The sequence below is a fragment of the Pan troglodytes genome, chromosome 10 (genome assembly GCF_028858775.2).
Source record: "Pan troglodytes isolate AG18354 chromosome 10, NHGRI_mPanTro3-v2.0_pri, whole genome shotgun sequence".
NCBI lineage: Eukaryota > Metazoa > Chordata > Mammalia > Primates > Hominidae > Pan > Pan troglodytes.
Genome location: NC_072408.2, coordinates 101,195,842 through 101,219,678, shown reverse-complemented (window position 1 = coordinate 101,219,678; position 23,837 = coordinate 101,195,842). Strand labels below are relative to the sequence as shown.

Below are 23,837 nucleotides of genomic sequence, written 5' to 3'. Positions count from 1 at the left end.
GAAAGCAGCCCAAGAAATTATATCTTACCCATTGGGGAAAATAATTAGAAAACTAGCTCATTTCTCATCAGAAATCAGAGGCCAGAAGGAAGTGGCACATTATCAAGTGCTGAAAGATAAGGACTGTCAACTCATAATTCTGTATCCAGCAAAAATATCCTTCAGGAATGTAGGGGAAATCAAGACATTCTCAAATGAAGGAAAATGAAGAGAACTTTTTGCCAGTAGACCTATCCAAAAGAGAAGTTTGTCTAAACGGAAGAAAACAGTAAAAAGAAGGAATCTCAAAGTATTAGGAAGGATAAATGTACATGGTAAACAGAACTGTGGGTATATGTAATAGACTTCCTTTTGCTTCATGAATTTTCTAAATTTTGTTTGGTGGTTGAAGTAAAAATTTTAACTCTGATGTGGTTCTAAATATATAGACAAAATATTTTAGGTAATTATATTATAAATGAGCAAGGGCAAAGGGACATAAAAGGAGGTGAAGTTTCTACATATCACTCAAACTGACAAAATGAATTCAGTAGACCATGATAAGTTACATAAATATAATAACTAGAACAACCACTAAGAAAGCTATACAAGGAGATACATTTAAAACATTATAGATAAAATGGAATCCTGAAATATGTTCATGTAACAGGCAAGAAAAAGAAAACAGAGAAACTAAAAACAGAGAAGAAACAGACCAAAATGGCTTAACGTATCAATCATAATAAATGTAAATGGTCTGAATACATGAATTAAAATACAGATATTTACAGTGTAGATTTTTAAAAATGACCTAACTGTACTGACAGTCCCCAGATTACAATGTTTGAACTTGGATGATTTTTCAACTTAACAATGGGTTTATTGGGATGTAACTCCATTGTAAGTCAGGGTGCTCCTTATGACATATGGTTTCTACTGAATGCATGTCATTTTATACCATTGTAAAGTTGAAAAATTGTAACTTGAACCATCATAAGTCAGGGTCCATATGCTGTGTTGCCGGCATAAACTGCATTTTTCACTTTTCATGAGTTTATTGGGATGTAATTGCATCATAAGTCAAGGGGTAACTGTATGATGTCTATAAGAAACTCCAAGTATAACAGTATAGGCAGTTTGTAAATAAAAGGATATACAAAGCTATATCATGGAATCATTAATTAAAAGCAGGAGCATCAGTATTAATATCAGATAGAACAGACTTCAGGGCAATGGAAAATGACAAAGAAAAATACCAGATTTATATAGAAAGAGATTATATAGTGACAAAAGAGGTCAACCCAGCAAGAAGACACAGGAATACTAAATGTTTGTGCACCAGAGGTGCAAAATGTTTGAAGCAAAAATTGAAAGAACTAAAAGGTGAAATAGACAAATCTATAATTATAGTTGGTGACTTCATACCCCTCTCTCAACAAGTGATAGAACAATTAAAAATCAGCAAGGATAAATAAGAACATAATAACACCATCAACCATCAGAACCTAAATAACATTTACAAAACATGCTACCCAAGGAGAACACCCAGACATGTTCTTTTGAAGTATTCGCTGAATGTATATAAATGCTCACTGAACATATACAAGATAGACCATATCCTGGGCTATGAAATAAACCTCAACAAACTTATACAACTTGAAATCATAATGAGTGAGTTTTCTGACCACAATAGAATCAAACTAGAAATTAATAACAGAAAATAACAGGGAAATCTTCAAACACTTGGAAATGAAATGACATACTTAAAAAAAATTTATGGGTCAAGGTGGAAATTTCAAAGAAAAACATTTCAATGAGATTACATTTCAAAAAATACATTGGATGAAAATGAAAATGCAGCATATCAAAAATTTTAGGACACAGCTAAAGCAGTGCCAAGAAACATTTATAGCACTAAATACATGCATTAGAAATGAGGGAACAAGTCAGTAATGTAAGCTCCCACCTCAAGAACCTAGAAAAAGAGTATCAAAATAAAAGTAAAGCAAGCAGAAGGAGGGAAATAATAAACATAGCAGAAATTGAAAACAAAAATAATAGAGAAAATCAGTGAAACAAAGAGCTGGTTCTTTGAAAAGACAATAAAATTGACCAACTTTTAGCAAAACTAACAAAAAAGATGGAAGATACAAATTTTATCTATCTCAGGAATGAAAGAGTATCACTCATGACCTTGCAGACATTAGAAGGGAAATCAGATAATCCTTTGAACAACTCTACTCTAATAAATTTGACAATGCAGATGAAATGGATCAACTTCTTAAAAGGCACAAACCACCACAACTCATTTAATGTGAAATTGGCAGTTTGTATAGACCTATTACTGTTAGGGAAATTCAATCTGTAATTTTAAAACTCCCAAAATGAATAGTTAACTAGAGAATTTTACCAGGTGTTTAAAGAAGAATCAGTACCAATTCTACATAATGTCTTCCCCAAAAAGGGAAGAGGAATGTTACCAATAGGGGAATCTTCATTAAAGGATATACAGGATCCCGCTATATTAATCCTTATAATAATTCCTTGTGAACCTACCATTATCTGAAAAAGTTTAATTTTAAAAGAAGTAACTGAAGAAAGAAAAGACATCTTATACAGAGGAACAGATAATGACGACAGACTTATTTTTACAAGTAATAAAAGCCAGAAGACAGTAAAGCAATATCTTTAAAATACCAAAAGAAAAAAGAAACCTAGGCAGTTTGATTCCAGAGCCTTTTCTCTTACCCATATCCCTATGTTATATCATAAAGGTAATAACAACAAAGAAGGATGGAGTAATTAGGTAACACTACCTTTCCCTCTTGTGTGCCTTGGGGAATTGAAGTGCTATCATTTTTTGAAAAGGAAATCAGTCACTATTCCTAGTCCCTATTGTTTCTGTTTAGTTTCCTTTACTTCAATAACTTTTTAAAAAGTAATATTAGTTAACACATTGTCTTATCTGTCAAGTAAGTTTGTATTTAGAATAGAATAGAGTAAATGTAGAGGTAGCTGCAATACAGGCAGATTTAAATAAAGTTCATAAAAGAGAAATTTAAACAAAGCCCTTTGGAAATTTAGAGGAAAGATTGAGAGCACAAGAAATTGAGGACATCAAGGAAGATGACATGTAAGTCTGATTGAGAATGGCGGAAAAAGAAAGAGCTGAGGCTGTATCCAAGATCTGTGCCAAATGTCTGGGACACAAGTGGTGTTATGGCAGTGATTGAATGTAATAAGCTCTGCATCAGCAGAGGTTTTGTGTTTGCTTATCTGCTGGGTTGTATCCTTACTACCTAAAACAGTTTTGGGTACTTAGTAAGTACTCAGTAAATATTTGTTGCCTGAATAAATAAATGAATAGCAAAATTAGATGGCAGTTTTCTAAGAATGATTTGATATGTCTGGTTTAGGAGTTATAAACATGGAATCTAATTTTCAGTCATCAGCTAGCTGTCATCCAGTCTCATAGCTTCAACTATCACTTCAGCTATCACACAGATGCCTCCCAAAACGTGGAAAGAAAGCAATAATATGGGAAGTATGCAGGTCAAGAACATTGTGAACTGTGTGACCCTATGTGTAAAATGGGGACTACAAGAGAAATTATTGTTAATGTTGATTTTACATGTAGAGCACTTAGCTCAGTATTTGATCCATAGTAAGTACTCAGTAAAGGGCACCATTGTCTGAACTTGAGTTACACATTGACTCCTGACCTTAGATGAGCCATCACACCTCTAATATAGCACATTAAAACCATATCAGGTTACCTCATGTAAAAGGTAAACAGTATCTTAAAGATCAGCTAGCCCAAGTTCTTCATTTAAACTGAGGACAGAATACAGTGGATAAAAAAGTAATCCGGGACCAAACCAGGAAGTAATAGTTATTTGTAAAGCGTGGGAGGAAAAATAGGAGAGAAATACTAATTAGTTGGGCTTTTGAGGACTTAACTCTAAATGCCACAGCTGCCTTCAAGGATAAATTTTATTCTCTGGAAAATAATATTTGTCTGCTGGATAGCTCTACCTATATTTCTCATTGGCATTTAAATTCAGCATGTCCAAAAACAAACTGGAATCACTATGTGTTAAAACTAAAAAGGTTGTTAGAGTGCATCTAATTCAGTTTCCCATTTTACAGGTGTGGAGAACAGATCCTGCCCTGGGGTGGAGGTCTTAAACTTTTTAGATTCATTGATAGTCTGTGATCAAACAGTTGTTTCTTGGACCACTTTTGCCTAAGGTTTTGGAGCATTTCTTTAGGTGGTTTTTTTTTTTTTTTTTTTTTTTTTTTTTTTTTGCAGGGCAGGGGAGCTTACAGTGAGTCTTTGATGTTCATCCTGGCTACAAACAACCTCTTGTCCTGTTTTGAGCAGTGGTTTTCAACTTCTTCTTAACAAACAAAAAACCCAGCTGAATCATTTACTTAAGTTGAATCATTTGAAGAAACCCCAAAAAGAGACTAAAAATAGAAGCGTATGGTTAATGCCAGAAATTTGGTGGGGGTGGTGGTAGGGGATAGATAGTTGGGGAGATCAGGAAAGGGAAAAAATGAGTTCTAGACCCTGATTGCTTGCCCCTGGTCTCCAGAGGTGAGGAGCTTCTGAAATGCCTCAGAGGTTAGGAAACAGTTTGAAACCCACTGATTTGGAGGCCCATGAAGTCCAGCAGTGATAATTGGCATGAATGACAAGACCACTGGTGTCTCTGCTCTGCAAGTTCCCCAGTGACTTTAACACCTGCCCTGGAGTAATGATTTTTCAATTCTTCTTGAATCTAAGAACTAAGAACTAGGCCATCATTACAATTAGGACTTTAATAAACTCTCAGCTATCATTTAAAAACTCTCATCAATCACATTTGCTTTTATGTACACAGACAGGCAGTTTTTGTGTGAATTAAGTTGCCCTGACATAGATAATTTTATTAGTATAGACTAGCTCAAGAATTACAGTCATGTGAGGAAAAGCTTTGGAGTAGTCAGAGTTTTGGTCATGAACCCCTATAATGTTATGATGAATTTTAAAATACTTGATGTATTTTTAGTACTTATAGTATTATAATTTTAAATTTTAGTCAGCAACTGATTAAGCCCTGTTCTAGACACCACGTGGAGATACAGGGAAAACAGGACACAGTCCTTGACCTCACATTTGAGTCCCACTAAGAACAAAAAGATGGTGATACTTAAAATTTTTTCCTTTGTACTTTGTTTCAGCACCTGAGCTTTGATTTTATGCATTTTTAAATTTTACTGACTTGTAAAGCATGTTCATGACTGAAAATTTAATAATTTAACCTTGTATGCTTTCTTTAAAATTATTATTAGATTGCAAGACTGGAGGAAGATAAAGAAGAACTACGTAACCAGCTGCTTAATGTTGATCTCACAAAAGACAGCAAACGAGTGGAACAACTTGCTCGAGAAAAAGTCTATTTGTGTCAAAAATTAAAAGGTTTAGAGGCTGAAGTAGCGGAATTAAAGGCTGAAAAGGAGAATTCTGAGGCTCAGGTGGAAAATGCCCAAAGAATACAGGTGCGGCAGTTGGCTGAGATGCAGGCTACAGTCAGATCCCTGGAGGTAAGATTCTAATTACTTCCCAGTAGAGTATGGCATACTTTTTTAAAGTGCAGTTGACAAGCCTTTGATTTTTAGAGCATAAATGTATGCCCTCCAAGCTAATGCTGATGCATTTGTGTAATCCCAAGAGTATTTATTCTTTTAGTAAAGAAGAAAGCTATTGATTCATAAGCAATACGTATGCTACCACATTTACAAAGGGATATTTATTCTTTGTGAGTCAAGTCACCTATCTGAAGTGTCTTAACTCTTAAAATGCCACATAATAGAATATGCAAAATAAAAATATATGTATTTGAGTTTCTGAGAGTAAAGTCATCTCAAACCAGAAAGAATAATTTCTTTCAAGATAGTACATTCCTTACACTGGGATTTGAGGTCTTAAAGTCACAAATCCTGTTTGAACAGAAATACCATACTGATGTATCTTATGACAGCTTCTTGCCAGAGTAGTAAAATCCAACTGTAAAGGTATACATGCCTTTACAGAATTATTTCCCTGGGTTCATTAGAGAAAGATAAGTGTTGGCAGACCTGACTGGTACTCCTACGGGTATTGCCTTATGAAAATTCTTGGTTTCCATTTTATTCAGATACACTTATTCTTCTTAGTTCTTAGTGCCTAACTTGTAGCAAACATACCTGTTTAATTGTTTTTATTTATTTTGTACAGTTCAAAGTGTTTCTTTTTCCTTTGGAATAGTTATAAAATGATTTGGGTGGGGGGGACATTAGCGGGCATTTAATTTGTAGTTAAAATCAATATCCAAATCCAAGATGGTGATTTTTTTTTCCCCAGCCAGTGGTACTGGAGTACAATGGTATGTTTTGAAGAGTAGAAGTTACTTTTTATTTTGTTACATGACGCTCTGTCAGTATTTACTGGTTTTCTGAATTAAAAGTTGTCAGTATCATTGTACCTTAAACATGAAGCAGTTCATTGTGAGACTGTTTATGTTGCCATCCTTCCATCCTTAATGTATTTTACACAGTGACAGAATAAGTGAGATGATTGCAGTTGAATATAGCATACAGTCCTGATGTGAAACTTTCCATTGAGGTCCTTTAGAGTGATTATTTTCAGGGCAAGTTGAATGATGACGAAAGATTTATTTGTGACATTTTCAGAAGAGCCTATATTTAATTTTATTATTTGTCAGATGAAATGAAAATAAGCGTATGACAGCAAGCATTTCTTTCTTCTTTAACTTTCTTGGCTATCATTGTGCCCAGAGAGTATTATTTCATATATGAAGAAAATAGTTTTTTTCCCTAATTGTTTGTCGAATGTAGTCCTTACCACATTTAAGCTAGATGTTCCCCAACTTAAGGTGGTTTGACTTACGATTTTTTGACTGTCCGATGGTGTGAAAGCCATATATGCATTTATGTACTTTGAATTTTGATCTTTTCCTGGGTTACTGATATGTGGTGTGATACTCTTAATGCTGGGTAGCTGCACTGAGCCACAGTTCCCAGTCAGTCATGTGGTCATGAGGGTAAATAACCTCTTTACAGAGTACTGTGTCGCCAAATGATTTTTTCCAACTGTAGGCTAATGCACGTGTGTTGAGGATGCTTAAGTTAGGCTAGTCTAAGTTATGGACTTAGGTATTTTCAATTTGTGATGGGTTTATCAGGATGTAACCCCATCATAAGTCGAACAGCATCTATATGTATGAAATGAGATGTTATAGAACTGAAATTTATCCTTTAAATGCCAAAATGTCTTCATTTTAATTATGTTGAGGTCGGGTGTGGTCGCTTATGCCTGTAATCCCAGCAGTTTGGGAGGCTGAGGTAGCTGGATCACCTGAGCTCAGGAGTTTGAGATGAGCCTGAACAACATGGGTGAAACCCTGTCTCTACAAAAAGTACAAAAATTAGCCAGGTGCCATGGTGTGCACCTGAAGTCCTACCTACTCGGGAGGCTGAGGCAGGAGAATTGTTTGAGCTTGGGAGGCGGAGGTTGTGGTGAGCCAAGATCGTGCCATTGCACTGCAGCCTGGGAGACAGAGCAAGACCTTGTCTCAAAAAAAAAATATATATATATATATGTGTGTGTGTGTGTGTGTGTGTGTGTGTGTGTGTGTGTGTGTGTATGTGTATGTATATATATTATGTTGAATAGACATGTTTTTTCAAAAAAGATTTTAGTTTCCCTCCCCTCATGAAAGAGTACTATCGATATTACCATCCAGAAACTTTTTTGACAACCTACAGACTTCATTAACAATCTTAATTGTGTCATGAGATCAAGAGCCTCTTTGCTTGTACTTAAAAAGTCTGCAGATGAGCTGAGGATTTTGAAATCATATCTTTCCCTGTTTCTTTTTTTAAAATCATTGATTTTAGATTTTCAATTTTTACTTGTTACTATCAATGAGCCCTGTCTTCTAGTTTCTAATATGCTTTTTCTTATCTGTTGTAGACTGGAAACTTCCAAAATGTTTGAAATAAGTCAGTGTTAAGAGTAAATAGACATCAAATGAATGCCTTAGGTACTTTCTGTCATGAGAGAAGTACATAAACTTTATTTTGTTGATGGTCATTCATATGTTGTTTGTCTAGATACCTTTGTTGCATATTTCCTGGAACACTATCTTTCGTTTGAATTCTACCAATTAGTTTGAGAAAATTTTTGTTACATTGGTATATGTTAAGTTGAGGTTTTGAATAATTTTAGTATAATTATAAATGTATTTTAAATAGTGCTTATTTGATTTTGAAATACTTGAAAAATGATGAATTTTAAACTATTTTGTTTGAATGAAAGGCTGAAAAACAATCAGCTAATTTACGGGCAGAACGCTTGGAAAAAGAGCTACAATCAAGCAGTGAACAAAATACCTTTTTAATTAATAAATTGCATAAAGCTGAACGAGAAATAAATACATTGTCCAGTAAAGTAAGTTGTTTTATGTTTCTGTTTCATTCTTTAGAATGTTTGTTAGTATATAAGGATAAATTTTATTTTTAATAATTGATTTCTTTATACTGAAATGTTTTATTATATCATTCTGCCTTCTAAGAAATAAATACATTGATCAGTAGAGTATGTTATCTTATGCCTCTATTTCATTCTTTAGAATGCTTGATACTGTACAGTGACAAATTTTGTGTTTAGTTCTCTGTATTGAAATATTTTTAATCCTTTCATTCTACCTTCCAAATACATGCAGAATCTGATCAATTCTTATGACATCCACTGTGACTATTCCAGTCCAAGCCATGATTTTTCTAGGCTCCATTTCTGTGCTAGGTTGCTAACTGGTCTTTCTGCTTTCTACCCATTCAGAGCTCTGTATGATCTGGATCCTGCAGTCTTTTCACAGCCATGACCATGTATTTTTCCTCCTGTTCACTTTGCTCCCTTTGGCCTTCTCACTCTTTGAGCAAACTCACATCTTGCTTAGGGTTTCTGCACTTGTCTGAGTTTGGCTCAGTCTTCCCTCACATATCCACATAACTTGCTTCCTCACCACCTAGATGTTGCCTAACCAGGGAGGCTTTCCTTGTCTTCACATTGTAAAACAGCATCTTCCTTCTTCCTCTGTCTTTCTCTCTGTCTTCCTTACCTGCTTCATAGCTCTTAATACTATCTGATATAGTTATTTGGTTTTTATTTTTTGGTCTCTCCTTTTCTTTCCCACCACCTTCCCCTCAACCCAGTGTAAGCTCCAAGAGAGCAGGGACATTGTTTTCATCACTACTGCTTTTCCATCTTCTAGAATGGTGCCGGCACATAGTAGGTACTCAAATATTTCTTCAATGAATAAATTAGTAGTAGCAGCATGATCTACATTTATATTCTCCTTAACAGACTGGATTCAAGTTCTGATTTTTTCATTACTAAAAAAAGCTGTGTGACCTTGGGCAGTTCACTGTCTCTCTGAAACTTAAGTGCCTTTGTCTATGAAATGGGACTAATACCTACCTTACAGAGTTGTGGCAAAAATTAAATGTAGCTGATGATGAAAATGATAATAGCAGTGATGATATTAGCACTGGTGATATCCTTAAATAAGAAAATATTGTAACATAAAGAATACAGATGATATTAGCACTGGTGATATCCTTAAATAAGAAAATATTGTAACATAAAGAATACAGAATTTTTAGTCCATTGACTAGTCTGTGTCTCACTGTCTCAATAACTATGTGTAACCTAAGGCAAGTTACCTAATATCATTAGGATCCAATTTCCTTATATCTGTAAGAACCCTTCCAGCCTACTAAGAGTGTGTAAGAACTACTAGGAAATAATTTGATTGCCTCCTGATTAACTAAGTAGATTATATATTCAACAGATACACATTGAAAGCTTATAACTATAGAGTATACAAAAAAATAGATATAAAACACAAGTAAATTCAGGATATGGGGAGTTTCCATGCTTTTCTTCCAATTCCAGTATAAATTATTTTCAATTTTGTGAAATAATATTGAGTACCTAGTATTTGCAGCACATTGTTCTTGACCTGAGTAGCCAGACTACACTGCTGGAATAATTGGAACCACAGATGTCACAATAGGACATGGGATATGCTGGCTTCTGCTGTGGCTTCTCTCTTGGGGGGTCACCAAGTATAATACTTTTCATGCAGTACATTTTACCTGAGCTCCCTAGCTCACCTGTGTGCTGACCCTGATTTTTCTTCTTTTTTTCCGTATACATACTCTTCCCTATTGCTCTTTCCTTTTAGAGTTAGAGCCTAGGTGATTTCTCCTACTCCGCTGAAGAAAGAACAGCAATCTAGTATAGTATTTATTTCTCTGTGCTTGTTTATTAATACACATTGCTAAGAGTTGCCTGTCTTTTTAAAGGCACACTTGCATTATTTTGCATATAAATGGAGTATTAAATACCATCCTTCAACTTTAAACAAACCAAGTTTCATTTGAAGTCTTGTATGTAAAGATTCCATTGGAAGGGTAGATTTTAAAATAATATTTCAAACATGACTGCCACAGTTTTCTTTGCAACTTGAAGTTTTCATCAACATTTTGCAATTCTAGCAAATGGTTGTTTGCAGTGCAAAGGAACACCTGGGGTGTGTTTGTCTTAGTTACTCAAATTCATAAATGTTTGTCAGATTTTAGAACAAAGTTATGTCAGTGTGAGTATCAGTGTCTTGGATTAAAAGGTATTACCAAAGATGGCCTGAAAATGATGACCTTAAAGAGATTTCACATTCAGTGAGGTAAATTCTTCTAGTTCCCTCATAAGGTTTTTCATTTTCAGAATGCCAATAAAAGGTAGTTTTAAGAAAGCCACCCAACAGAGTTGTCCTTATTTACCTAAATTAATTGGGTAATTACATCTCAGAACTTTGAAAAAGATCAAGATTTAAGTACCATCTCTTTGGAATCTGTATCCAGAGCTTCTTAGGTAATACATATTGTCAATTATATTTCCATTTCTTGCTTATTTATGCTGTGCTCTTGTGTGTCTTTCTGTGAGTATGTGTACTTTAACAGATACTGACCCCCTGTAAAATGCCCAGTTTTGCCAGTTTTGACATTTATTAAAGTTTTGTTAGTAATATCTGAATACTTCCATTGTGTCAAAACATAAAGCAAATTCACAACATAAAGGCCAGAATCTATATGGCAAACATTCTGTGAAGAACAGGGTGACTTGGTCCAGTGGAGCTTCAGGAGACCATGAATTGCTTGAAATTTTATGCAACATTTTAACATGAGCATTTTATTTTTAAAAAAAATCCCTAATTTTCCTAGGATTTGGGACTTGATCACAAAGAAGATTAAGAACCAAGGATATAGGGGCAGAAAGAAACTTTACTGTAACATTTGGAATTTGGTTCAGATTACTCATAGAAAAGTGCTATTATTTGTCATTACTGGGTAATAAATTTTCATACGTTATTTTAAGTAAAATTCCTTTTAGTATATTTTTAGGAAATTAACAGTGTTCATATAAGTGATGCATCAGTGATGTTAGGATAATAGAAATAAGGCAATAAAGAAAAACTTAAGATCCATAAATGAGTACATTTGAATGCAGAGAGGACAGGTAAATTGCTTGAGCATATACCACTGGTTTAACAGCAAAAGTAGGCCTGAAGACAGACCTCACTTGTTGCTTGACTTCCTATTCGGTGTTCTTTCAGTTTCAATAATTGTAGTTTAGTTAAAAATGTCTCATTTCAGTAAATTTCAGGGTGAAATGAATAAGAAATAAGTTTTTGTAGATCTTGAAGTTACCATGAGATGAATCAACTTCCTATGAAATAAGATGGCTCTAATTTTCCACCTCATGCAGCTATAGTATGTTTGTTAATGAAATGCTGTGTCATTCTTAACCTTTTACAGTTAGTATATAATAGCAGGTTATAATTACATTTGTCATAGTGATTGGATTTTCTTTGTAATCGTATTTCTTCAAAATTTTAAAGTATTTATAATTTAAATTCTATCTGTCCATGAAATTATAATGTAGTAAAATCCAATCTACAGAAAGTTTAAGTATTAAAACAAATTATCAGCTGCTGTCTGTAAACATCATTTTATAAAACTTGCTTTTATAGAAAATAACTTCCAAAAGGAAATTAAAACCACAGGCCAGATGTGGTGGCTTAACGCCCGTAATCCCAGCACTTTGGAAGGCCGAGGCGGATGGATCACGAGGTCAGGAGTTCAAGACCAGCCTGGCCAAGATGGTGAAACCCCATCTCTACTAAAAATACAAAATTTAGCCAGGTGTGGTGGTGCATGCCTGTAATCCTAGCTACTCAGGAGGCTGAGGCAGAGAATTTGCTTGAACCCAGGAGACAGAGGTTGCAGTAAACTGAGATTAAGCCACTGTACTCCAGCCTGGGTGACAGAGCGAGACTCTGTCTCAGAAAATAAATAAATAAAAATGCAAAACTGATGTCAGCACAAGGTCGCCATTTTATGTACGGTCATTTAAAAATCTACGAGTTAATTTGGAGGGATGTCTTATTGTAGTTACCAGTACATAAGGCAGTACTCACTTTTCTGTTTATTTCCTTTGGATGAGGATTTTGCATGAAACTATTCCTTGAAACATTTTCAGGACCTTTTGTTGATGGAATATCTTCCAATAAGACACTTCTATTTCTTATCCTTGCCCTCTTTGGCTCTAGGACCTCTTTTTGATTTGTGTCTGACTCCCAACTCCAGTATTTATGGGGTTTTATTGGACTCTTAAGTAAATTGTCTTTTATTTTCCTGTTTCTGCCATCTCACATTTTCTGTATTTGACGTGTATGTATTTGTAGTTTCCTACTCTGATTCCATACTTTTATATATTTGGATAATGTATCAGAAAATGGGTTAATCTAACCTTTGTGTTTGTATTGATTAAATCCTTATTATATGACTATATCTAATTTTAGAAGCTCCTTACCAAAGAGAAGGGCTATGGAAAATGAATTTATATGATTTATACTTGTTCCTGCCCCCAATCCCCTACCTAATACTTGTGCACATGCGCACACAGACACAGTCTATACACATTACACTATTTTGTCACCAGATTCAATTGATTCTTCCTTCCCCCCTCCGTTTATTCATTTCTTGCCTCTTAATTGATTTATTTACCTTCAGTTTCTTAAGCCAACAGATTTGCATTAGTTAATTGTGCCACCTTCAACAGCTAACCTGAAAAACAACCCTTTTGTATGGTATATAAGGTTTATTCCCTGCCATTCCTCCACAGATTTCACATCTTCCGTTGCTCTACATGTAATGCTTAGCTTGTTTTAAGAGCAGACCATGTGATGTTATACATATAATAACATTTTGTATGCTGTTCCTTCTACCTAGAATACCTTCTTTGTCCCCGGCCCATTTTTTATTCTTAAATTTAATTTTAATTTTTTTTTAGAGACAAGGTCTCACTCTGTTGCCCAGGCTGGAATACATTGGCACAATCATAGCACTGCAGCCTCAAACCCCTAGACTCAAGTGATCCTCTTACCTCAGTCTCCCCAGTGGCTGGGACTAAGGGGCATGTCATGTCTGGCTAATTTTTAAATTTTTTTTTAGAGAAAGGATCTCACTATGTTGCCCAGGCTGGTCTCCAACACCAGGCCTCAAACACTTCCTTCTGCCACAGCCTCTTGAGTAGCTGGGATTTTAGGTGCAAGTTACCGTATCCAGCTGTGGACACTTTTTAAAAGGAAGGTTTCAGGCCAAGTGCAGTGGATTACAACTATAATCCTAGCACTTTAGGAGGCCAAAGCAGGTGGATTGCTTGAGGCCAGGAGTTTGAGACCAGCCTGGTCAACATAGCAAGACCCTATTGCTACAAAAAAATTGAAAAATTATCTGAGTGTGGTGGTGTGCACGTATAGTCCTGACAGCTACTTGGAATGCTGAGGAGAGAGGATCACTTGAGCCCAGGAGTTTGAAGTTGAAATGAGCTATGATCGTGCCACTGCACTCCAGCCTGGATGACATAGCAAGACCCTGTCTTTTAGAAATATTAACAAATTTTAAAAGTTTCAGGATTTTTTTCCCTGCAGATTTTCCAATCATTGAGTATTTGATTTTAGATACTTGTAATTAAGTCTTTAAGGCAAGATTAAGCCAAAGGACCATACACAGATATTCGTAAAGAAATGCCTCTGTTCTGTTAGGAAAGAACAGTATTTTCTTAATGTCTCCTTACTTGAAGTACTGTTGCAGGCACTGACACTTCTTTCTTCTTGGAAGATACTTAGACTCTACTTTACTACCAGAGCGTTTTCTTGTTTCCACTTATGTTTTGGGGTAAGTATTGAATGGCAAGAAAATGACCAATAGTAATTTCAGTTTTTAATTATCAACAGGTAAAAGAACTTAAACATTCCAACAAACTGGAAATAACAGACATCAAACTGGAGACAGCAAGAGCTAAGAGTGAGCTAGAAAGAGAAAGGAATAAGATTCAAAGTGAACTGGATGGTAATATGTGATTTCCCTTGCTGCTGCTGCTGCTGCTGCTTATTTTCAGATATGAACTCAAATTATTAAAATAGTTGAACCTGAATTTTTATTTCCAAATTTTCAACTTAATTTAGTTTTAATTTTGGAGTACATATGAAATGTTTATTATATGTTGAGTGTTTTGTTCATTGTAAGATTTAATAACTTTAAAAAAATCAGTCTTATGTTTTTATCATAGTTATTGGATACATAAATGAATTTTGTAAATGGGATGCCATACTTCCTGATTTATAAATTTTAAATCTATTTATGGTGTAGTTATTAGTCCCAGGACATTTTAAGTCTAGAGAATGTGAGGAAGATAATTGGGTTCCAGGCTTAATTTTTTTCAATTAAAAAAAATTTTTTATGTAGACCTCAGGCCAGTTCATTGTAGCCTAGTGCAGAGTAGGCTTATTTATTTATTTTTTATTTTTGAGATGGAGTCTCGCTCTGTCCCCCTGGCTGGAGTGCAGTGGCATGATCTCGGCTCACTGGAAGCTCTGCCTCCCAGGTTCACGCCATTCTCCTGCCTCAGCCTCCCAAATAGCTGGGACTACAGGCGCCCACCACCAGGCTGGCTGTTTTTTTGTATTTTTAAGTAGAGACAGCGTTTCACCGTGTTAGCCAGGATGGTCTTGATCTCCTGACCTCGTGATCCGCCTGCCTCGGCCTCCCAAAGTACTGGGATTACAGGCATGAGCCACGCCCAGCCGAGTAGGCTTATTTTTAAGTTCCAGTTTAATCTTGGAACATCTGTCTCATCAGATTTCCTCATTATTTATGTTGTTTCTAACTTGAAGTATTTAAATAAGCTTACCTTTGGCCTGTAGCTATGCTTGAGTTGATCTGTAGTTGAACTCATTTCAGACAGAGTTTATGATGAATGCCTTTCATGTTTTGAAATGGGGTCTCACCATGTTGCCCAGGCTAGCCTTGAACTCCTGGGCTCAAATGGTCCTCCTGCCTAAGCCTCCTCAGTAGCTGGGACTACAGGTGCTAACACCGTGTCTGGCTGCTATGAATGATTTTTTCCAATTATTAATTTCTATTTATTGACTCATGGATTTCCATAGAATTAAGAAGTAAATTTTTTTAGGAACTTAAAGAATGCTGCATTTTTGTTTTCACTTTGAGTTAGATGTGAATTTGCTTTAGTTATTCCATCTGCAAAGTATTTGCCATTTCATCACAAAGATTTCTGAATTCATTGTACAAACTTGAAAGTGTCCATGTTATTTATACTTCTGCTAGAGATCTAGTAATTCTGCTAGAATCAATAGGTTTTGAAGGGTTTTGTGATTTATTTCACTCTGCTATCAGCCAGCTTTTTCTATGAGGCTTAGGTCACAGAACCTCTTTAGAGGTGAAGTAAGTAAACCTCTGGTTATCATCCAGGTTGATCTCAACTCTCAATGTTCGAATGAGTAAATGTATACAGCTTTTATTAAAGTTTTTATATGTGTATGCACTAAATAAACAGTGACAGGAAAATTTGCTCTGAGTTTTAGCCTGTTTCATTTTTATTTTAAGAGTGTTTATTAATGATGTGAGTATTGTTGAGAACATATATTTGTAGAGACTTTCTACATTCATTTGTCTTACCAGCTTATGAATGCTTGCTGTTAAATGTGATTTTTCATCTTAATAACATTGAATATAGTACACTTTTCTCCTTGAAAAACACTAGGATTACAGTCAGACAATGAAATTCTCAAAGCAGCTGTTGAACATCACAAAGTGCTCTTAGTAGAAAAGGATCGTGAATTAATACGTAAAGTACAAGCTGCCAAAGAAGAAGGTTATCAAAAACTTGTGGTATTACAAGATGAAAAGTAAGTACTTAATTACCTTAGTTTGACTTAAATATCCTTGCAAATGAAAACATTTTGCTATCATATCATCTTTATTATAGTTCTTGTAACATAATTATGATCTCTTGTTTTAGGTTAGAACTCGAGAACAGATTAGCAGATTTGGAGAAAATGAAAGTGGAACATGAGGTCTGGAGGCAATCTGAAAAGGATCAGTATGAAGAGAAATTGCGGGCTTCACAGATGGCAGAAGAGATCACCAGGAAGGAGCTTCAGAGTGTTAGGTTATATATACATATATATTTAAAGTTTTTCATGTTGAAATAAGGTCAGAGTTAACAAAATGATGTACAACTAGTACAAAGAATTCCCATGTGCTCTTCACCCTGATCTCCCAAATACAAATACTTATGTAACCATATTATAATAATCAAGATTAAGAAATTAACATGAATATAATCAGGAAATCAGGCATTACTATTATAAAATCTATTAACTGTACTTAAATTTTACCAGTTGTCCCACTGATGTCTTTTTTCTGGTCTAAAACCCAATTCAGGATCACATGTTGCATTTAGTTACTTTTAATCTGGAACATATGAACACTTTGACAAATACTTGTCAGTATTTTATATATCCTCTCTCAATTTGGTTTTGTATTGCATTTTTCATGGTTAAATTCAGGTTAGGCATTTTTAGCAAAACATCAAAGTCATGTGTCCTCAGTGAATCATATTAGGAGTTTCATGATTTGGCCCCTTAACTGGTGATTTTAACCTTGATCACTTGGTTAAGGTGGTATCTGCCACATTTTTCCCCTATAAAATTACTATTTTTTCCCTTTGTAATATATAATTATCTTGTGGTTGCCCATATGATATTTCAAGTCTGTGTAAATATTCTCATATTTTGCCTTTATATAATCTTCCATTAATTTTAGTATCCATTGATAATTCTTATCTGAAACAGTTATAACTCTAGCATTTGCCAAATGATGATCTTCCCATTTCTATGATCCTTCCTCATTTATTAGTTGGAATTCTCCTGAAAGTAAGTGCTTTCCCTTCTCCTCTAAATATATTTATATCATTATGGATTTATACATTCATATTTTTTCTATAGATTATAAGATTTTGTTATTTTTTTTGTTGCTCAACTTTTCTCAGATTTGGCTATTGGAAGATCTTTCAAGTTGAATTCCATGTCCTTTTGACATAATCCCACCATTTATTGTGACTTTTTTCTGTCATTACAGGATGTTCTGTGATTCTCTTTCACTTTCCCTGCCCCAGCCCTGGAATTAAACATTTCTCTGAGGTGCTTTGATTGCTTTTTAATTGGAGAATGGCATTTAGAAACCAAAATCTCAACTCTAGGTATGCTTATTGGTACTAGAGAGTCATTGCTTCTAGGTCCTCCCAGTGAACTGAAAAGTACACATTTACATCTATTTCTTTATTTTTTCTCTATATTAATAATCTTGAGTTTACATTGATATTTCCAGTTCTGTTCCAGCACCGTGGAGTTCATTCTGGTCTTCCTCTTTTCATACTTGCAATTCTTTTGACAGTGAGAAAACTGGCATTCATTATTCCTACCATATTTACTTATTTCCTCAGTCCTAAAATATAAAGTTGTTTTAGAATTGCTAACTCATCACTCAATGAAAAACAAACCTATTAACTTACATGTAATATTTGTGTATAGTTGTTTTTATCTTTAGCCTTAGAGTATATAGTCAAAATATTATTTTCCAAAGTTACTTAGGATTTTTCTCACCAAATTCTCCTTTAATGTGGTTTGTTATTCACTTATAAAGCAGGTTTATTCTATCTATTCTATTCTGTTTTGAGTCCATACCTCATCCTTGTTTATTTATTTATTAATATGTTGGGCATTTGAAATGTCTACATGGTTCTAAAGGACAGAACTATAATACACCAAAAAAAAAACAAAAACAAAAAAACAAAACCCTCAAAAAAGTGCCACTTCCCACATCTCCTCTACCCTGTTCCCATTTCCCTCATCTTTTCTCATCTATCCTGCCCCATGTGAGATTAATCTCATTAGTTTCTGGTTTAGACTTCCTACATTTTTTGTTTGTTTGTTTGTTTGTTTTTGTTCCTCACAAATACCAGATGTCATTGTATTTTTCCTTCTTTCTTATCAGTGTACCCTGGAAACTGCTTCAGATTATTTCATAGGGATTAACCTCATTCTTTTTTATGGCTGCATAGCACTCCACTATGTGTATCTATCAGTGTTTAGTGAAATAGTCTCCTATGTTCATTTAATTTCCAATATTTCGTCTTTTTTTTTTTTTTTTTTTTTGAAACACAGTCTTGCTCTGTTGCCCAGGCTGAAGGGCAGTGGGGCGATCTTGGCTCACTGCAGCCTCCGCCTCTGCCTCTGGGATTCAAGTGATTCTCCTGCCTCCTGAGTAGCTGAGATTACAGGTGTATGTCACCACGACTGGCTAAATTTTGTATTTTTAGTAGGGGTGGGGTTTCACCATGTTGGCCAGGCTGCTGTCAAACTTCTGGCTTCGGGTGATCTGCCCACCTCGGCCTCCCAGAGTACTGGGATTATAGGTGTTGAGCCACTACACCTGGCCTCCAGTATTTTGTGATTACAACTAATGATGCAATCAATAATGTTGTACATGTAAATATTTTCATTTTCTGGAGGTGTATCTTCAGGGTGAATTCCTGAAGTAAATAGGTGGGTGAAAAGGTAAATCATATGCAGTTTTGTTAGATATTGCCAAATTTCCATCCAAGAGTATTATATCACTTTGCATCTTAGTGTAGTTTAATTTGCATTTCTCATATTATAAATGAGATTGAACAATGTTTCATGTGTTTAAGGGCCATTTTTATATCATTTTTGTATGTATTGTTTGTTCTTGTCTTTCCCTATTATACTTGGTTTTTTTGGCCTTTTTTCCCTTGCTTAAAAATTTTTTTAAAATTACCTTACTTTTTAAGAGTTCTTTATATATTAGGATTATGCTGCAGATATTTTCTGCCAGTGTGTGTCAGCAGTCTTTTGATTTTGCTTCCGTTATTTTTTTGCCATGCAAAAATTTTTATTATGTAATCAAATTTAATCTGTTATTGCCTCTGGGTATTAAGTCAGAGTTAGTACTCTCTCCCTGAACTGAGGTTAAAGAGGAATTCACTTCTTTTTGCTTGTATGGTTTCATTTTTTACATTTAGTTCTCTGATCTATTTGAAGTGTATTCTTTTGTATGCTGTGAGGTATGGATTTGATCAGTTTTTTCTAAATGGCTAATTGATTGTCCCACACTTTTATTAAAAACCTGTCTTTGCCCCAGTGATTCATGATGATGCTTTTATTGTATTTTAAATTTCCATATATACTTGGGTATATTTCTGGACTTTCTATTCTGTTTCACTCATCTGGTTGTCTGTTCATGTGCCATTTTACATTAAAAAGAATTTTTTTGTTTTAATTTTTATTTAGAGACAGAGTCTTTCTTTGTTGCCCAGGCTGGAGTGAGCGATCATGGCTCACTGTAACACTGAACTCCTGAGCTCAAGCAATCCTCCTGCCTCAGCCTCCCAAGTAGTTGGAACTTTAGGCGCCTGTACCATTATTATGATACTTTAATTATAGAGGCTTTATAGTATGCTTTAATGTCTGGTTGTGGTACTCAGTCCTTATAGTTTTTCTCTCAGTATTTTCCTAGCTATAATTATATGTTTGTTTTTTCATATCAACTTGAATATTAATGTCTAGCTCCATCAAAAAGTTTGTTTGCAGTTTTATTGGGATTCCATTAATTTTTTTCCAATATTTGAAAATTGATAAAATACATGTAAAAATAAAATCTACCATCTTAACTATTTTTAAGTGTACAATTCAGTGGTATTGAATACATTCATATTGTGGAACCATCATTACCATCTATCTCCAGAGTTCTTTTTAGCTTGTAAAACAAACTCTGTACCCATTAAACAATAACTCCCCTTTAGCCCATCCTCCCAAACCCTGGTAATCACCATTTCACTTTCTGTCTTTTAGGATTTTTGACTACTCTACATACCTTTGTAAGTGGAATCAAACAGTATTTGTCTTTTTTTTTTTTTTTTTTGACTGGGTTATTTTACTTAGCATGATGTCATTACTTTTTTTTTTTTTTTTTTTTGAGACAGCATCTCACTCTGTTGCCCAGGCTGGAGTGCAGTGGCATGATCTCAGCTCACTGCAACCTCTTGTCTCCCAGGTTCAAGCCATTCTCCTGCCTTAGTCTCCCAAGTAGCTGGGATTAAAGGCGCCTGCTACCATACCTGGCTAATTTTTGTATTTTTGTAGAGATGCCGTTTCACCATGTTGGCCAGGCTGGTCTCGAACTCATGACCTCAGGTGATTTGCCCACCTCAGCCTCCCAAAGTGCTGAGATTACAAGCGTGAGCCACCACACCTGCCCTAATGTTCATTACTTTCTAAGGGTTAATAATATTTCAGTTCTACATATATACTGTATTTATTGATTTGTTTATGGACACCTGGATTTCTTCCACATTTTAGCTATTAATAATGCTGTTATGAACATGTGTGTACAAACATCTCCTTACGACCTTGGTTTCAGTTATTTTGGGTGTATATCCAGAAGAAGAATTACTGGCTTATATTGTAATTCTGTTTTTAATTTTTTGAGGAACTGCCATTCTATTTTCTTCAGTGGCTGCACCATTTTAAATACCCACCCAAAATGCACAAGACTTCTAATTTCTCCATATCTTCACCAGCACTTATTTCATGTTTTTAAAAAACTTAATTGACACACAATTGTACATGTTTACAGGGTACAGTGTGATATTTTGATTCACGTATACAATGTGTAATGATCAAATCAGGGTAATTAGCATATTCAATCACCTCAAACATTTCATATGTTCTTTCATTTGGGAACATTCAAAATCGTCTCTTCTAGCTCAAACGTACAATAAATTAGTGCTAACTGTAGTCAGTCGGTAGTGCTGTAGAACACCAGAAATTATTCTTCCTATCCAATAGTAATTTTGTATTTGTTAACCAACCTCTGTCTTCCCTCCTCACTACCCTTCCAGCCTCTAGTAACCACTATTCTACTCTCTAGTTCTATGAAATAAACTTTTTAGCTTACACATGTGAGTGAGAACATGCAGTATATATCTTTGTGTGCCTGACTTATTTAATTAACAATTGTCCTCCATACTTGTCCATGTTGCCATGAATGACAGGATTTCATCCTTTTTTATGGCTGAATAGTATTCCATTGTTTATATATGCCACATTTTCTTTATCCATCCATCTGTTGATGGGCACGTAGGTTGATTCCATATCTTGCTTACTGTGAATAGTTCTACAGTAAACATAGGAGTGCAGATATCACTTTGACATACTAATTTCCTTTGCTTTGGGTATATACCCAGTTGTGGAATTTCTGGGTCCTGTGGTAGTTCTGTTTCAGTTTTTTTTTGAGACAGGGTCTCACTCTGTCACCTAGGCTGGAGTGCAGTGGTATGATCTCGGCTCACTGTAACCTCTGCCTCCCAGGTTCAAGTGATTCTCTTGCCTCAGCCTCCTGAGCAGCTGGATTACAGGTGTGTGCCACCATGCCTGGCTAATTTATTGATTAATTGATTGATTGTTATTTTTAGTAGAGACGGGGTTTCACTGTGTTGGCCAGGCTGGTCTTCAACTCTTGACCTCAAGTGATCCACCTGCCTTGGCCTCCCAAAGTACTGAGATTATAAGCGTGAGCCACCGCACTTGGCCTGTTGTTAGTTTTTTTGTAGAGCTTCCATACTATTTTTCTTAATGGCTATACTAATTTACATCCCCACTAACAGTGTATTAGAGTCCCTTTTCTCCTCATTCTTGACAACATTTGTTTTGTCTTTTTGACAGGCATTCTAGCTGGTGAGATGAAATCTCATTGTGGTTTGATTTGCATTTCCCTGATGAATAGTTATGTTGAACAATTTTTCATAAATGATCCATTCAGATCATTTGCCCATTTTTAAATGAAATTACTTGGGGCTTTTTGCAGTTGTTTGAGTTTCTTGTTTATTCTAAATTTTAATCCCTTGTCAGATAAATAGTTTGCAGGTGGGCCAGGTATGATGGTTCACACCTGTAATCCCAGCACTTTGAGAGGCCAAGGCGGGTGGATCACCTGAGGTCAGGAGTATAAGACCAGCCTGACCAACATGGTGAAACCCTGCCTCTACTAAAAATACAAAATTAGCTGGGCCTGGTAGTGTGCGCCAGTAATCCCAGCTACACTGGAGGCTGAGGCAGGAGAATTGCTTGAACCCAGGAGGCGGAGGTTGTGGTGAGCCGAGACCATGCCATTGCACCCCAGCCTGGGCAAAAAGAGCGAAACTCTGTCTCAAAAAAAAAAAAAAAAATTAGTTTGCAGGTATTAATATTTTCTCCCATTGTATAGGTTGTCTCTTCACTCTGTTGATTGTTTCCTTTGTTGTGCAGAAACTTGGTTTGATACGATCTCATTTATCTATGTTTGCTTTTGTTGCCTGCGTTTTCTGTTGTTATAGTTGTTTCATTTATTTTGTTTTTGTATTTACATAAGGGATGGGATTTTGCTGTGTTGCCCAGGCTGGATTGCAGTGGGTATTCACAGGTGCAGTGCTACTATTGTTCAGCATAGAGTTTTGACCCACTCTATTTCTGACCTGGGTCAGGTCACCCCTCCTTAGGCATTCTGGTGGTCCTCTACTCTTGGGAGGTCATTATCCTGATGGGAAACTTAATGTGAATGCCCAATTGCAGTAGCGCACTACAGCATCTACAGCACAAAATTTCTGGACTCAGGTGATCCTCTTGCCTCAGCTTCCCAAGTAGCTGAGACTATAGGCACGTGCCACCATGCCCAACTTGTTGCCTGTGTTATTGAGGTCTCACCCGTAAAATCTTCCCCTAGGGCAATGTCCTGAAGTCTTTTCCTTGTGTTTTCCTGTAGTAGTTTCATAGTTTGGGGTCTCATACTTAAGTTTTTGATTTTTATATATGATGAGAGATGGATCTAGTTTTATTCTTCTGCATTTGGATATGCAGTTTTCCCATAATCATTTATTGAAGAGGCTGTCCTTTCCCCAATGTATTTTCTTGGTGCTTTTGTTGAAAATCAGTTATCTGTAAATATGTGGAATTATTTTTGACTTCTCTATTCTGTTTCATTTGTGGGTGTATGTGTTTTTATGCCAGTACTATGGTGTTTTGGTTACTACAGCTTTGTAGCATATTTTGAAGTCAGATAGTGTGATAGATATCTCCAACTTTGTTCTTTTTACACAGGATTGCTTTGACTCTTTGGAGTCTTGTGACTCCATGCAAATTTTAAGATTTTTTTTTTTAAATTTCTGTGAAGAAATTCATTGGTAATATGGTAGAAATTGCATTGACTGTAGATCACTTTTGGTAGTACGGTCATGTTAACAATATTAATCTCCCAATCCATAAGCATGA

At 35.4% G+C, this 23,837-nt stretch overlaps 1 protein-coding gene across 13 annotated transcripts in view; it reads left to right on the top strand.

Moving 5' to 3' along the window:
* Positions 1–23,837, top strand: part of CEP83 (centrosomal protein 83) — a 182,239-nt gene that overhangs the window by 76,183 nt on the left and 82,219 nt on the right. For 12 of the 13 annotated variants that reach the window (XR_010148376.1, XR_010148377.1, XR_010148375.1 and 9 more), the window contains 5 exons: positions 5,317–5,568; positions 8,345–8,476; positions 14,388–14,502; positions 16,214–16,358; positions 16,472–16,621. Coding sequence is in view for 10 of the 13 variants with exons in the window: in XM_054664609.2 (XP_054520584.2) it covers positions 5,317–5,568; positions 8,345–8,476; positions 14,388–14,502; positions 16,214–16,358; positions 16,472–16,621 (794 nt within the window). In the remaining 3 variants the exon portion in view is untranslated. The remainder of the gene's footprint in view (positions 1–5,316; positions 5,569–8,344; positions 8,477–14,387; positions 14,503–16,213; positions 16,359–16,471; positions 16,622–23,837) is intronic. The other variant, XM_063786954.1, reaches the window with a different exon arrangement.